The 14,242-nt window shown below is 36.8% G+C and overlaps 1 protein-coding gene across 2 annotated transcripts in view; it reads right to left on the bottom strand.

The window, feature by feature from the left end:
- Positions 1–14,242, bottom strand: part of LOC126189039 (T-kininogen 2) — a 171,458-nt gene that overhangs the window by 137,036 nt on the left and 20,180 nt on the right. For both annotated transcript variants that reach the window (XM_049930889.1, XM_049930890.1), the window contains exon 3: positions 13,874–13,978. In XM_049930889.1, the coding sequence (XP_049786846.1) occupies positions 13,874–13,978 (105 nt within the window). The remainder of the gene's footprint in view (positions 1–13,873; positions 13,979–14,242) is intronic.

Genomic DNA, 14,242 nt, shown 5'->3' with positions numbered 1-14,242 from the left:
TGTGTGTGTGTGTAAAAACATGCTACTGTGTGGTAATGTTTATTAGAATTTCATGAATATTTGCAACTTGACTGGTAGAAGCAATACATAAATAAATTTCGCAATCAGTTCAAAAAGGTGGAAGACAAGTTTGTAGTAACATAACGAACGATGTAGACTTGTGCAAGACACTTCAATCTGGAGAGAAACAACATATACAACTCTGAGACACCTACTTCTTGAGCTGCCCAAAAGCTAAATGGTTGTTGTTGTCGTGGTCTTCAGTCCTGAGACTGGTTTGATGCAGCTCTCCAGGCTACTCTATCCTGTGCAAGCTTCTTCATCTCCCAGTACCTACTGCAACCTACATCCTTCTGAATCTGCTTAGTGTATTCATCTCTTGGTCTCCCCCTACGATTTTTACCCTCCACGCTGCCCTCCAATACTAAATTGGTGATCCCTTGATGCCTCAAAACATGTCCTACCAACCAATCCCTTCTTCTGGTCAAGTTGTACCACAAACTTCTCTTCTCCCCAATCCTATTCAATACTTCCTCATTAGTTATGTGATCTACCCATCTAATCTTCAGTATTCTTCTGTAGCACCACATTTCGAAAGCTTCTATTCTCTTCTTGTCCAAACTATTTACCGTCCATGTTTCACTTCCATACATGGCTACACTCCATACAAATACTTTCAGAAATGACTTCCTGACACTTAAATCTATACTCGATGTTAACAAATTTCTCTTCTTCAGAAACGCTTTCCTTGCCATTGCCAGTCTACATTTTATATCCTCTCTACTTCGACCATCATCAGTTATTTTGCTCCCCAAATATGATATTCAACATACAAGTGGTTCTCTTATATCCAAAGGTCTCTTTAATTTTCCTGTAGGCAGTATCTATCTTACCCCTAGTGAGATAAGCCTCTACATCCTTACATTTGTCCTCTAGCCATCCCTGCTTAGCCATTTTGCACTTCCTGTCAATCTCATTTTTAAGACGTTTGTATTCCTTTTTGCTTGCTTCATTTACTGCATTTTTATATTTTCTCCTTTCATCAATTAAATTCAATATTTCTTCTGTTACCCAAGGATTTCTACTAGCCCTCGTCTTTTTACCTACTTGATCCTCTGCTGCCTTCACTACTTCATCCCTCAAAGCTACCCATTCTTCTTCTACTGTATTTCTTTCCCCCATTCCTGTCAATTGTTCCCTTATGCTCTCCCTGAAAGTCTGTACAACCTCTGGTTCTTCCAGTTTATCCAGGTCCCATCTCCTTAAATTCCCACCTTTTTGCAGTTTCTTCAGTTTTAATCTACAGGTCATAACCAATAGATTGTGGTCAGAGTCCACATCTGCCCCTGGAACTGTCTTACAATTTAAAACCTGGTTCCTAAATCTCTGTCTTACCATTATATAATCTATCTGATACCTTTTAGTATCTCCAGGGTTCTTGCATGTATACAACCTTCTATCATGATTCTTAAACCAAGTGTTAGCTATGATTAAGTTGTGCTCTGTGCAAAATTCTACCAGGCGGCTTCCTCTTTCATTTCTTAGCCCCAATCCATATTCACCTACTACGTTTCCTTCTCTCCCTTTTCCTACACTCGAATTCCAGTCACCCATGGCTATTAAATTTTCGTCTCCCTTCACTATCTGAATAATTTCTTTTATTTCATCATACATTTCTTCAATTTCTTCGTCATCTGCAGAGCTAGTTGGCATATAAACTTGTACTACTGTAGTAGGTGTGGGCTTCGTGTCTATCTTGGCCACAATAATGCGTTCACTATGCTGTTTGTAGTAGCTTACCCGCATTCCTATTTTCCTATTCATTATTAAACCTACTCCTGCATTACCCCTATTTGACTGTGTTTATTACCCTGTAGTCACCTGACCAGAAGTCTTGTTCCTCCTGCCACCGAACTTCACTAATTCCCACTATATCTAACTTTAACCTATCCATTTCCCTTTTTAAATTTTCTAACCTACCCGCCCAATTAAGGGATCTGACATTCCACGCTCCGATCCGTAGAACGCCAGTTTTCTTTCTCCTGATAACGACATCCTCTTGAGTAGTCCCCGCCCAGAGATCCGAATGGGGGACTATTTTACCTCCGGAATATTTTACCCAAGAGGACGCCATCATCATTTAATCATACAGTAAAGCTGCATGCCCTCGGGAAAAATTACGGCCGTAGTTTCCCCTTGCTTTCAGCCGTTCGCAGTACCAGCACAGCAAGGCCGTTTTGGTTATTGTTACAAGGCCAGATCAGTCAATCATCCAGACTGTTGCCCTTGCAACTACTAAAAGGCTGCTGCCCCTTTTCAGGAACCACACGTTTGTCTGGCCTCTCAACAGATAACCCTCCGTTGTGGTTGTACCTATGGTACGGCTATCTGTATCGCTGAGGCACGCAAGCCTCCCCACCAACGACAAGGTCCATGGTTCATGGGGGGAGGAGCTAAATGGTATTGTATTGAATGGTTTTGATCCATTATGTGTTTCAAGTGAAAAAGTAACAGTACTTTGTAAATGCAGAACTGTGGTTGTCTAAAAGGTCAAGTAGTTCAAACATGAAAGTAGATGTGAAGGAAAAATCTATAGCAAAGTATAGAGACAGAAGCAGGTTCATTACTGCAGAAAAGATTCTCAAATTGTACTAAATGGGAAGTCATGGAGACCACCTGATAGAATAAATATAATACAAGATCATTAGTGACGTACAGACGTTTGTCTCCAAGAGAAAACAGTATTAGCTTTTTTTTTTTTTTTTTTTTTACCCTGCTTTCTGTATGGACTAACTTTGGACACTGATAATCTTAATGTTTGGAATTTATGTAGGACTTAAATAATTTGATCACTATTTGATGCTTTTGATTATTTTGTGTTAGAAGATACACTAAAATGTGAATACTGATGACTAAATTGGAGTTTACTCATTTTCCACTTTCAGTAATTAAGTGATAGGATTAAGCCATATTCGGAACAGTTAATATTATTACTTTCCTTTATGTCTTTTTCCATAAAATGGTTTTGCTTCTTGCTATTTTCATGACACGTGCTGAGAAATGTGATTAGCTGTACATATTAATTTGTGGATTTCAGTATACAGTAACTGATGCTAGGAAAAGCAATGCAGTCCGTTCGCTCAGCTGCTATGTTGGGAGATTACTATTATTGCATATAATAGCTGGTATAGGAAGTTCTGCTGAAATTTTACTAGAATTAATTACAGATTTTTGATATGGAGAAAGACGTTACATTAAGAATGCCTTGTGTTATGCTGCTAGTGAGGATAATTTTGTACATGTACTTATCAAATAGACATTTGTAAATCTGCTATATGGTTAACCTTACTTTGTAGTGATCAACATCAAAGATTGGGTTGCATTATGATGTGTAGATGAAGTAATAATTAAACCTGTTCATATTAATCAGTAGTCAGTGAAATGTGTTCTAGTATGCTAAGTTAATGATTAATGATAGGGAAGGTGATGCATTGTGATGATTCAATGATTGTGCTGTATATCGTACCATGGGCAGATTTGAAACTGAAATATTTGATCTTTGTCTATAATTTATTATGTTTGAGGAATGAAATATTAACCTGTAGCATCTAAAGTTGATTCCACATGATGTTTTTTAATCACTATACTTCTAGTTAAAGCTGGTAAGAACACCTGCATTAAGATTATGTTCTGTATGACTGTGTAATTTTATTAGTGTTAAGTACTATCTAGTTTTAGATGATTTGGAAGCATCGGCTACTCACTTTGCAGTTCATTTGATTACATGTTATGTAACTTTACATATTAGTAAGAGATTTAGAGACATTTTGGCTTTTCTTTGTAGGCAACTAGTAATGGAAGGATTACAGAGTGTTAGTGTAATTTGCTGAGTTATATTTTGGGAATTTTCAAATTAATACTCTATTAATTGGTATGAAGTCAAGTGTTATTTAATTTGCATTATACTGGCACTGTTGTATAAGATGTTTGTGTAAGTTGGTGGTGTATGAGCACATAGTCATTAGTAAGAAATAAGTTAGGTTGTATTTCACTTTTCCTGACAAATTCATTAAGACTTGGGAGAGCAGAGTACAGTAAGTGTGATTAATAACAAATGTTGCAGATTATTAGTACTCTTATGGATACATGACTGTAAGAAGATTATAAGGTGCAATGATGATGCATTTAACTTTTCCTGATCAGTTACAGACACAATTATTTCACAAAAATAATGAACTCCAAAGTAGCTATGTTTATGTGGGCAGTAAATTTTTGCCATCATTACTGTTCATTCTATGCAAATTTGAAATCATTGGCTAAATAGTTCACTGATTAAGGAATCAGTTGCATTCTGTTCAGTTTGTGACATATTTTGTGAAAGTTACGCAGTAGAAAAGGTTCAGTGTGTTAATGTAAGCAGGACTTCTGAAATGTTACGATGATGATTACGATATTATTCATGCAAAACTTCTAGGATACTAGGGTCTGTGATAACTAATTATGTTTTGGTTACTGTGTGGTGAATAATTTCTGTGTAATTAATTTAATTAACACTTATACTAATTATGCACCATTTTACTGAGATTTCTTGTCTGCCCTGCCTACTGATGTGCTATAGGTGAAGTGTAGCAACTGACTTGAAGAATGAGGTTCCATTAAGTTGACTGATAATTAAGCTGCCATTAACAGAATAATTTATGTATATATGCAGGCTGAAGCAACAAATGAAAATTTTTACCAAAGCCAGGATTTGAGCCCAGGTCTTCTGCTCACTGGGCAGACGTACTAACCATTACACCAACCTAGCTTTGCACAACTGCATGCGCTACCCTAGCACACCACCTTCCTCAATTCAAATGCCCATTCACCCCTCATTCCACTTAGCATTCACCCTAAACTCAAACAGCATTGCAGAGACTCTCCAGCTGTACAGGAATAGCACAGCAGCATTGAACAAAATGCAATACTGTTTGAGTTTAGGGCGAATACTAAGTGGGCAGAGGTGAGAATTGGAGTTTGGATGAGGAGTTAGGCATGCTAGGGTGGTCGGTGCAGTTGTGCACAGCCATCATACCAGGGTGATGTAGTGGTTACCGCATCTGCCTAATAAGCAGGAGACAGGAGACTAGGGTTTGAATTCTGGCCTTCATACAAATTTTCGTTGTCGCTTCAGCCTGCTATACATACATCGTAGATTTCCGAGACTTGAAATGGTCTCTGGATCCATATACTTTCAATCAACCAGAATAATTAGTGTAATTAACAAAATTAACTAACAAGTAATTCTAATTAACCATAATTATTAATTATAGCTTACAGAAAAGAAAGGAATTATTTACACTTTTAAGAAAAAACAGAACTTAATGACATTTATCACAAATACATACATTTTCAAGATTTCTTGCTGTAAGATTGCTTTCTTGTTCTGTTGGAAGAGGAATACTACTGACCGGGTAATGGGAAGGGAGATCAGTGATTAACATTAATACTGCTAATCAGTAATTAAAGAAATTTAACATGTAGCTGCCTTTTATTAAAAATGTTTCTTGCTAACTTTAACAGAAGGTGTCTTAATGAGAATAGTCATAGGTTCAGATTTACTGTAGTAACTGTAACAACATATGCCATTTTAACTGTTAGTGGATGCTAAAATAAATGTTTGAAGTTATTCATTTAATTGTGCTTTCTTCATTCACATTTCATCATTGGAAGGGAGGAGTCTCTTGTGCTGTAATTTAATTTTATGTGGATTTACGAGTTCATTCTGTCGCACATTTTAGTTGCACTTCAATAGTTATTACAATGTATCCTGGAACATTGTGATTATCATGAAACATTTCGCAAAATTTTGTAAAACTATGGACAGGCAGGGGGGTTGATTTTTATGGTCTCTACTGTCATGGTATTGTAAAGAAAATTAATAACTAATGGAAGAATATAGAAGTAATTAAGTTCTACATCGGAAACAGAGAGCTAAATGGAAATATTTGTCATCTGTACCAGCTATTTTTGCTCTTTCCATTCAAATTTTATGACTTTTGTAGACCATAGAGAAGAATAGTTATGTAACAAGTAAGACGTTGTTATTCAATGAAAATCTTGTAAGAAAGCAATTACTGAGGTAATATCTACTCTTTTCTTTCTTGATATGAATGAAGTAATGTTGGCTAATGTGGTTCAGAATGTTGCCTACGTTGCAATGGTCACAGGTTTGTTCAACCCAGCAAACAGTGTCACAGAGATACTGAAGGAATTGAAATGGCAGACTCTTGAAGACAGATGTAAGCTATCCCAAGTAAGTCTATTAACCCTAGGACTCACTCTGGGGTCATAGGTGACGCCAATCATCTTTACTATGGATAAAATAATATTTCTATTTCTTGTAAAAATCCAGAATTTTATTACTTTTACCACACAGTATTGTAGTTCTCTCACAAAAATTTTTAGAGCACTTGACGCAACATTTAAATCAATAATTAACAAAAACTACTGTTGGGGTCAATTACGACCCCACATAGATTATATGTAACATTCATAGAATGTATAGATTATCAACTATCAATCTCTTTCTTAGGTATTTTGAGTTGGTAACACTGAATTCAGGTGTTATTCAGGTGTTACTCAGAACTAACCTCAAACTGGAAGTTCGTTTGTACGTTTGTTGTTGCAGTGTAATTTCAGCATGGATGGAATATGTTTTGCTCCTGGCTATAGTGTAGAACAAGCTATGGAAGACTTTTTCGTAGCAGTAGTGATTCAGAAGGTAGTGACACCGAAGATGATGGAACAGAGACACAGGTAGACCAAAGTGATGAAATTTGTTTACATGAATTAGAAGAAAATGATATTCTTGCTGAAAATGATGACAGTGGAGAAGATGAAAGTGCAGTACTGGTAAGCAGGAGTCGGGATATTGCATGGAGTACAAAAGAACCATCAATTTGTAGATTTCCAATCCGCAACATACAACGATTTTCAGCAGGTATTCCTAGTACAGTTAGTGTTAGCTCAGCTGTTGACTGTTTCAGGCAGTTTATTACTAATAAATTGCTGGATATAATAGTTCAGTTCACAAATCAACGAGGAAATGAATTGAAAGTGTTTGGAAAATTAGTTGACTGGCATGATACAGACAGATGCGAGCTTCTTTCATTTTTAGGCTTGCTGATTCTGTATCGCGTACAGAAGAGCCGGGGGAAACCTATTGACGAATTTTGGGACTCTGAATATGGCACACCTCTATTCCGTGCTACTGTGTCGAGTAGGCGATATCAGGACATTCTGCGTTCACTTCGTTTTGACGACCGCATCACAAGACTTGAAAGGAAAGAGAGGACTGAAAATAAGGCTGAAGCTGTACAGGAAATATTTGATTTGTTTGCCGTGCAAAGTCAAACATCATTTATACCTTCCAGCAACATTACTGTTGATGAACATCTTTGCGTATACAGAGGTCGGTGCAGTTTCAAGGTCTACATTCCTTCAAAGCCAGGAAAGTATGGCATCAAGATATGGTGCACAGTAGACTGTGAACATGGTTATCTGACAAATCTTCAAATGTACACTGGAGGGAGTGGTGATGTGAGAGAAGTGAATCAAGGCAAGAGAGTGGTCTTAGATTTAGTGCGTCATCTGGCTGGCAGTGGTAGGAATATTACCACTGACAATTTTTTCACGAGCTATGACCTTGGCCAAGAATTGTTGAAAATGAAGTTGACACTTGTAGGTACTCTACGTTCTACAAGAAAAGAAGTCCCAAAAGAGTTTTTGCCTTTGAAAACTAGGGAAGAATGCACTACCAGATTTGCATACAGTGGTAAAACCCTATTAGTTTCGTATGTTCCAAAAAGAAATAAGGCTGTGCTACTCCTGTCAACACAACATCAATCATTTGAAGTGCCCAAAGAAAACAACTGGAAACAAAAACCAGAAGTAGTGTTTTATTAAAACTCAACAAAATCAGGTGTTGATACGCTAGATCAAATGAGCTCTTACTATTCTGTGAAAAAGGGTACAAAACGTTGGCCATTAGCAGTATTTTATGATCTTGTCGATCTAGCTGCACTCAATGCCTACAGACTCTTCTGTGTTGCTGTTGAAAAAACAGAGACACGTCTTTTTCTAATGAAGTTGGCCAAAGAAATGGCAAAGCCCCAAGTGGAACGTCGTTTGAGTTTACCACAAGCAAGGAACAAGGATATTATTAGCAGTATCAAACGGTGTGGATTTGATGATCTGTTAGACAATGGACATCCAGACGTAATACCCGACAATCAGAAGAGAAAGCGAGGCAGATGCTCCATTTGCCCCCGATCAAAGGACACAAACTACAGTTCAACATTCAAAAAGTGTAACAAATTTGTTTGCAAGGAACATTCTGAAATAGTTACTACTTGCAAAATATGTGCAGATGACTATGGTACGGATTCCGCTTAGAATTATGTTTCCTGTTGAGTTGTTCATCACATTTTCTGTAAATTTGAAGCCATTGTGACACATTTATGAGTGAAACAAATTATGACTTAGAGTAATATTGTAACTTCTGATATGTAATTACTCTGCCATATGTAATTTAATTCTACTATGTACATACCTGTTAAAAAAGCTGTGAAATGTGTCTAAGTAATAAATAAAATGTAAACAAACAGTATTAAACGACAGTACGTTGTTCTCTGAATGATTAGTACACACAGTCAATTATATATTGATTGGGGTCATGTATGACCCCAGATGGAGTACTAGGGAAATTTTAGCAGAGTGAGTCCTAGGGTTAAAAACATTCAAGAACTGGCTTTAAATGACTGCTCTAGGGACATAACACAACCTCCCATGTATCACCCACACTGGGATTGTGAGGACAAGATTAGAATAATTCCCGCACACACATTCAAACAATCATTCTTCCCACACTCCATACATGAATGGAACAGGAAGAAACCCTAATAACTGGTACAATGGGACATATTTTCTGCCATGCCCCTATCGGTGGTTTGCAGAGTATATATTTAGATGTAGATGATGATCAAGTGAATACTGTTTTGCTACTTTCTTGATATTGTAACTATGTGAGTGGTAAATATGCTGAGATTTGTAGGTCTTGTGCATTTATTGGGAGATGATATGAATATAGTTATTTGTCAGGGATTGTATAGGGCATTTTATGATGGAGTTTGGGTTCGTCAAAGATAAAGATTGGTGTATAGATTATTGTGATGATGTTTATGATGATGATGATATGAGTCTGATGATAATTTAGTAGATTGGATGATTAAGCTATGGTTAGGGACTTCATATTATGGAATTTGGGTCATGTGCATGCAGTAACACAGAGTGGATTAATGGTAAAAGTATCAGTAATTTTGTGCAAGTAATTAGTGAAATAATCTGTGACAAGAGAAAATGTAAATGTTGTGAGCAGCTAATTATGCAATGTCTGAATTTAACTGTATATTGAATACAGATGACTGACTGAACTATTGATCGAAATGAAAATGTTGTAACTGCAATATAAAAACCATAACACCAAAAGCTATTAATTTATTACCATATTATATGTACCACAACATTTAGTTATTATTTCACATTTTGCAATGGTAGTGAATTTTTGGCAGGGCTTGAAGTTTATATTTAGTTTTTGCATGTCAATCTGTTCTGATGCATGCATGCCATGACAAAGTCTCACCCATACTTCCTATGTGCAATACTTTGGGGGGGGGGGAGGGGGGGGGGTGCAAAGTGACACAGAACAGGATGACTCTTAATGAAAACTGCAATGCCTCCTGACCAGCTGAACCATTCGTCTCCACTTTGCAATATACCAAATCTTAATGAAGACATATTATAATGTTATAAAGTCACTAAATTGATGAGATTATGGTACTTTGAGCACAGTTCTGATGAATCATAATGAAACTGTTAAGAAACATAGTTGTTATTCAAAGATGTAGTCAATGAATGTGAACAAACAGCAAAACACTCATTTATAAAATTCTTGCAGTAAAACCTATTTGTCATTACTGTTCACTTAATCTCAGCACCAACACCCAAATTCAGTCAGTGTTGTTTAAGATCTTGTCAGAGTCAGTTTTGTATCTTGTGATGCAATAATAGTGTTTTAAAATAGACTTATATGTTTCAGTTACATCATTTTATAAAAGAAGATTAACTATGAAATAAATTTCCTGCCCTTTTGGGAAAGTCCAGAATCTAATTTTCAGGCGGAGCAGACCGCAGCGAAGAGATTCACCTCATCTACAAACATCCACAATAAAAGCTGAGTATTTTGAGTTGCGTTTCCAAATTTAAGAGGTTACATTACAAAAGGAATAGCCTCACTTCAGAGTCTACTATCACTTACTCCTTGTGGAACTGCATTTAAAATTGTTGTACATTCAGTGAGGACACCTGGAACAGTGTGATAATAGAATCCTGTTATTGTAAATTTAATTATAGGGAAACTGGAAATCTGATGAAGTTAGATTCAGCAAAAGCAGAATTTTATCAATACCTATATTTGCCCCTATGGGCATATTTGATTTTTGATCTGGGGAATTATCAGAGGAATGACCGGAAACCTTCCTCTCAATATGTACTGATGATGTCTGGAACAGGTAACAGCAATCTGATAAATATGGCTTCCAAGCAATTTTATTCGGCGATGATCAGACACAATAACACACACATTAAAGATTGTCATCGATTATTGCCATCTTCTGACATGGTGGTTTATACACATACATCCATTATGCCACATTGTGACTCACCAGATTACGGGTATAATGAGCTAATCCAGCATTCTATGTACACCTAATGTGATCCTACTGTGAATAAAATTATTTGCTATTTCAGTACAACCTGCAGCCACAGATACACCTAATTCTCCAACCACCACCACAAATAAGTGGCAAAGGAGCACCCTCATTATTAACCAATACCATAAGTGATTGAAACAACTGGGACACATCCCTACCAGGTTTTCAACTATCTTTTCTCATGTCCTACAATTAGGATCATCCTTTCCTTCTCTCCTGAGCTGGTATTCAGTTGCCCACCCAATCTACAAATTATCTAGGCCATACTTATGCCACACCTACTCCCAAAACCCCTTGTTACATGGGTCATACCCATTGGAACACACCCATGCAAGACCAGACATATGCACCCAAACAGTGTATCCTGTCTAGTACATCCACCCGCATTCATTCTTTCACACTTCATCCATAAATCCTATCATAAGGGAGAGCCTCCAAGTACATACATACTACAACACAAAATGCACAACATTTTTCAAAAACTCAACTCTTGTTGTAGATCTTTGGTATTCATGGAGGTCACAGAAACATTCTTCTCACTTGTATTCAAATTTAACTCAATCTATTTTCCACAAGTTGTGCTGTTGTAGCATTCTGTCAAGATGGCTGCTGCACTTTATATTTGTCTGAAGCAACACACTGTTATAGAGTTCCTGTGACACGAGAACAAGACAGTGACAATCATTTATAAGAGTTCAAAAAAGGTGTATAGGGATGACGCTGTTGACCACAGTACAGTTAGTCGTTGGGCAAGCAGATTGTCTGGTGACAGTGGGAATGCCAATAGTCAGGACCTTCCGCTCAGTAGCAGACTGAGCATTGCACAGATTCCTAACAAAGTGCAGCATCTAAGCATATTTACAACCTGATTCCTGCTCAAAAACACACAACAGTGAACAAACTGTCAATATGAATGGTCATGTTCGACAACATTGGTTAAAACACACATTTTCTTATTACATAGAGGCAGAGGGTGTTTTTTATTTATTTATTCATTCATCCAAAAAATCTTTCGAGATTGTGGGACACAGAACAAACACAAAGCAAAACAGTAACACAACACAGTAAAAATACAGTATTATTGTAGTAGATACATAAATTTTAGCTTTATCCACAACAGAGCTTGCACTACTTGCAGCAGCTGCACTGTCTTGTTGCAAGTCTCTTGTATCTCAAATGTTATAAAAATTCCACTAGTTAATAGAAGCAATGATCTTATAAGAATGCCCTTAAGATTTTACAAAAGAGTGTGAATGATATGATTTTTCCCTTATGTGCAAGACTATTGTAAATTTGTATACCACTGTTTATTGTGGAAGTTTTGCAGGCTGATGTCATTACTGACTGGACATTAAGCTTTTCCTTTTGTCTTGTATCATGCTCATGGATTTTAAAATGTGCATATCTTTTAAGTTCTTCCAACACAACAACAGATTCCTAGTATGTACACACAGAGAAGTGGGAGGACTGATGACTTTTGGATGAGGGGTTTGGGTTTGCAAGACTGTTTGTCGAGCATGTTGCATTGCTCCTACAGAACTTTTCTGTGTTTGGAAAATGAATGAACTGGGTAGTGTATTACCCCACAATATACTTCTGTATAGTATGATGCTACAGAATTGTGCAAAGTAGGCAATTCAGACAGAGCCAAAACTTGCTTTTACAGAGAGTAACTGTAAATTGTAACATTTTATTTTGTGTTCCATTTATTTTGTTTATATGTGTATGCCATATGAAGTTATTTTGAAGCCATATGCCTACAATATTTTTTCCCAGAGAAGACAAAATTTTGTTGGAGTTTACTGTGACACTAGTGTTGCATTCATCATCTTTTAAACAAAAATTTAGGATTTTTTTTTTTTGTGTTTATCAGTAGTTTATTCCAAGTACATCTTTCTTTCAGTTTCTGCCACCTAAGATTTGACAATATCTGTTATACTCTTTCATCAGTACAACAAGACTATGGCTTTTTGCACCATCCTTCTTTGTATACACTCAATGTTTCTGCAATGACACAAGTCCCAAAGTCTTGAGCAGTCTGCAATCATGGGCTACAGATATGTTTTGCATGAAGTCTTTTGTAGGCAAACTAAACCTGATACCCTATCTGTAGCCTGCCATTTGTTTCACTGGTTACTGAGGTTATATGGTCATTCCACTACATGTGTCTGTGCATCGTTACTCTTAAGTATTTGAATGACATGACTCATTGTAATTAATTAATCCTGTAGTCAAAGGATATCACACTTATTTTTCAGAAAGTGAAAAATTTAACATATCCCACCATTAAGAACTACTTGTCTGTCTTTGCGGCAGACTGATATTTTGTCCAGATCTAAACAAATATTACCACAATACTCACTGGATTGCATTTGCTCAAATATAACTGCATCATTTGTGAAAAGCCCGAGATTGCAACCAATACTATCCATCAAAGCATTGTGTATAACTTGAACATCAATGGTCCTACTACAGTCCTTCAGGACAAACCAAACCACCTTTAGTTTCTGCAGATTACCCTCAATTCAGGATAATGTGCTGTGTCCTGTTTATCATGAAATTTTCAATCTCATCGCAATCCTGGTTTGATGCCCTACTGGAATGTCTCTGTCTTAGAAGACATCAAGACAATCATCCCAACTGTCATTTTGCTCAGTAAGGTGGAGATGAGTGGGATAGCAGATTAGGGAAGGAGAGGAGAAAAGTAAACACAAAAGTCAGGTTACAGTCAACCCCATTACAGCCGTATATATGAACCCGCAGTAAAATGATGGTAACAAGATGCAGAGCAAAGCAAGGTTTGATATGAGATTTGAATACACTGGAATACAGGGAACATTACAAATGGGAGAATACAGGATATGAGAGGCAAGGCTCAAATAGTTATACTCTTTACATATATGAAACTTAAACGTCATAAAAACTATTCACAGTGGGGAAAAAAGATTAATAAGGTACACTTTCAAATATAGGTGTCAATGAGCACAGGAATTACAAAGGGAAAACCATATACATGAAATATGAACCACTTTTATTTGAGGTGTCAATGATAGAACTCTTACCGATCCTGCCTTTAAAGTGCATTCAGAATTGGCATCATCTTTTCCCTTGCGGCAGTTGCTAGCACCAATTTCTAGCTGGAGGTGATAAAGAGTACCTCCAACAACCTAAAACAAATGTGCCTTTTTATAAATCAAAACCACAATCAAGTCCAAATCTGAAGGCAGGTTCATCAGTGAAGTACAACACTTAAAAGAGAAAGTACATTTATTTCTGATACCAACATACTGCCAGAACAGAACTGACCTCCTGGACAGATAGTGCAGCTATTTATACAAACATCAAATATTGCTGAATGCTGATCTTTACACGAACAGCAAATATTCCTGACTGTACAGAATACAAACTTAAGATAGTTCAAGAACCTTTCA

Source organism: Schistocerca cancellata, chromosome 5, assembly GCF_023864275.1.
Source record: "Schistocerca cancellata isolate TAMUIC-IGC-003103 chromosome 5, iqSchCanc2.1, whole genome shotgun sequence".
In the NCBI taxonomy this organism is placed as follows: Eukaryota; Metazoa; Arthropoda; class Insecta; order Orthoptera; family Acrididae; genus Schistocerca; species Schistocerca cancellata.
Note: the sequence above shows the minus strand (reverse complement) of the source record. Positions and strands in the feature narration are given on the sequence as shown.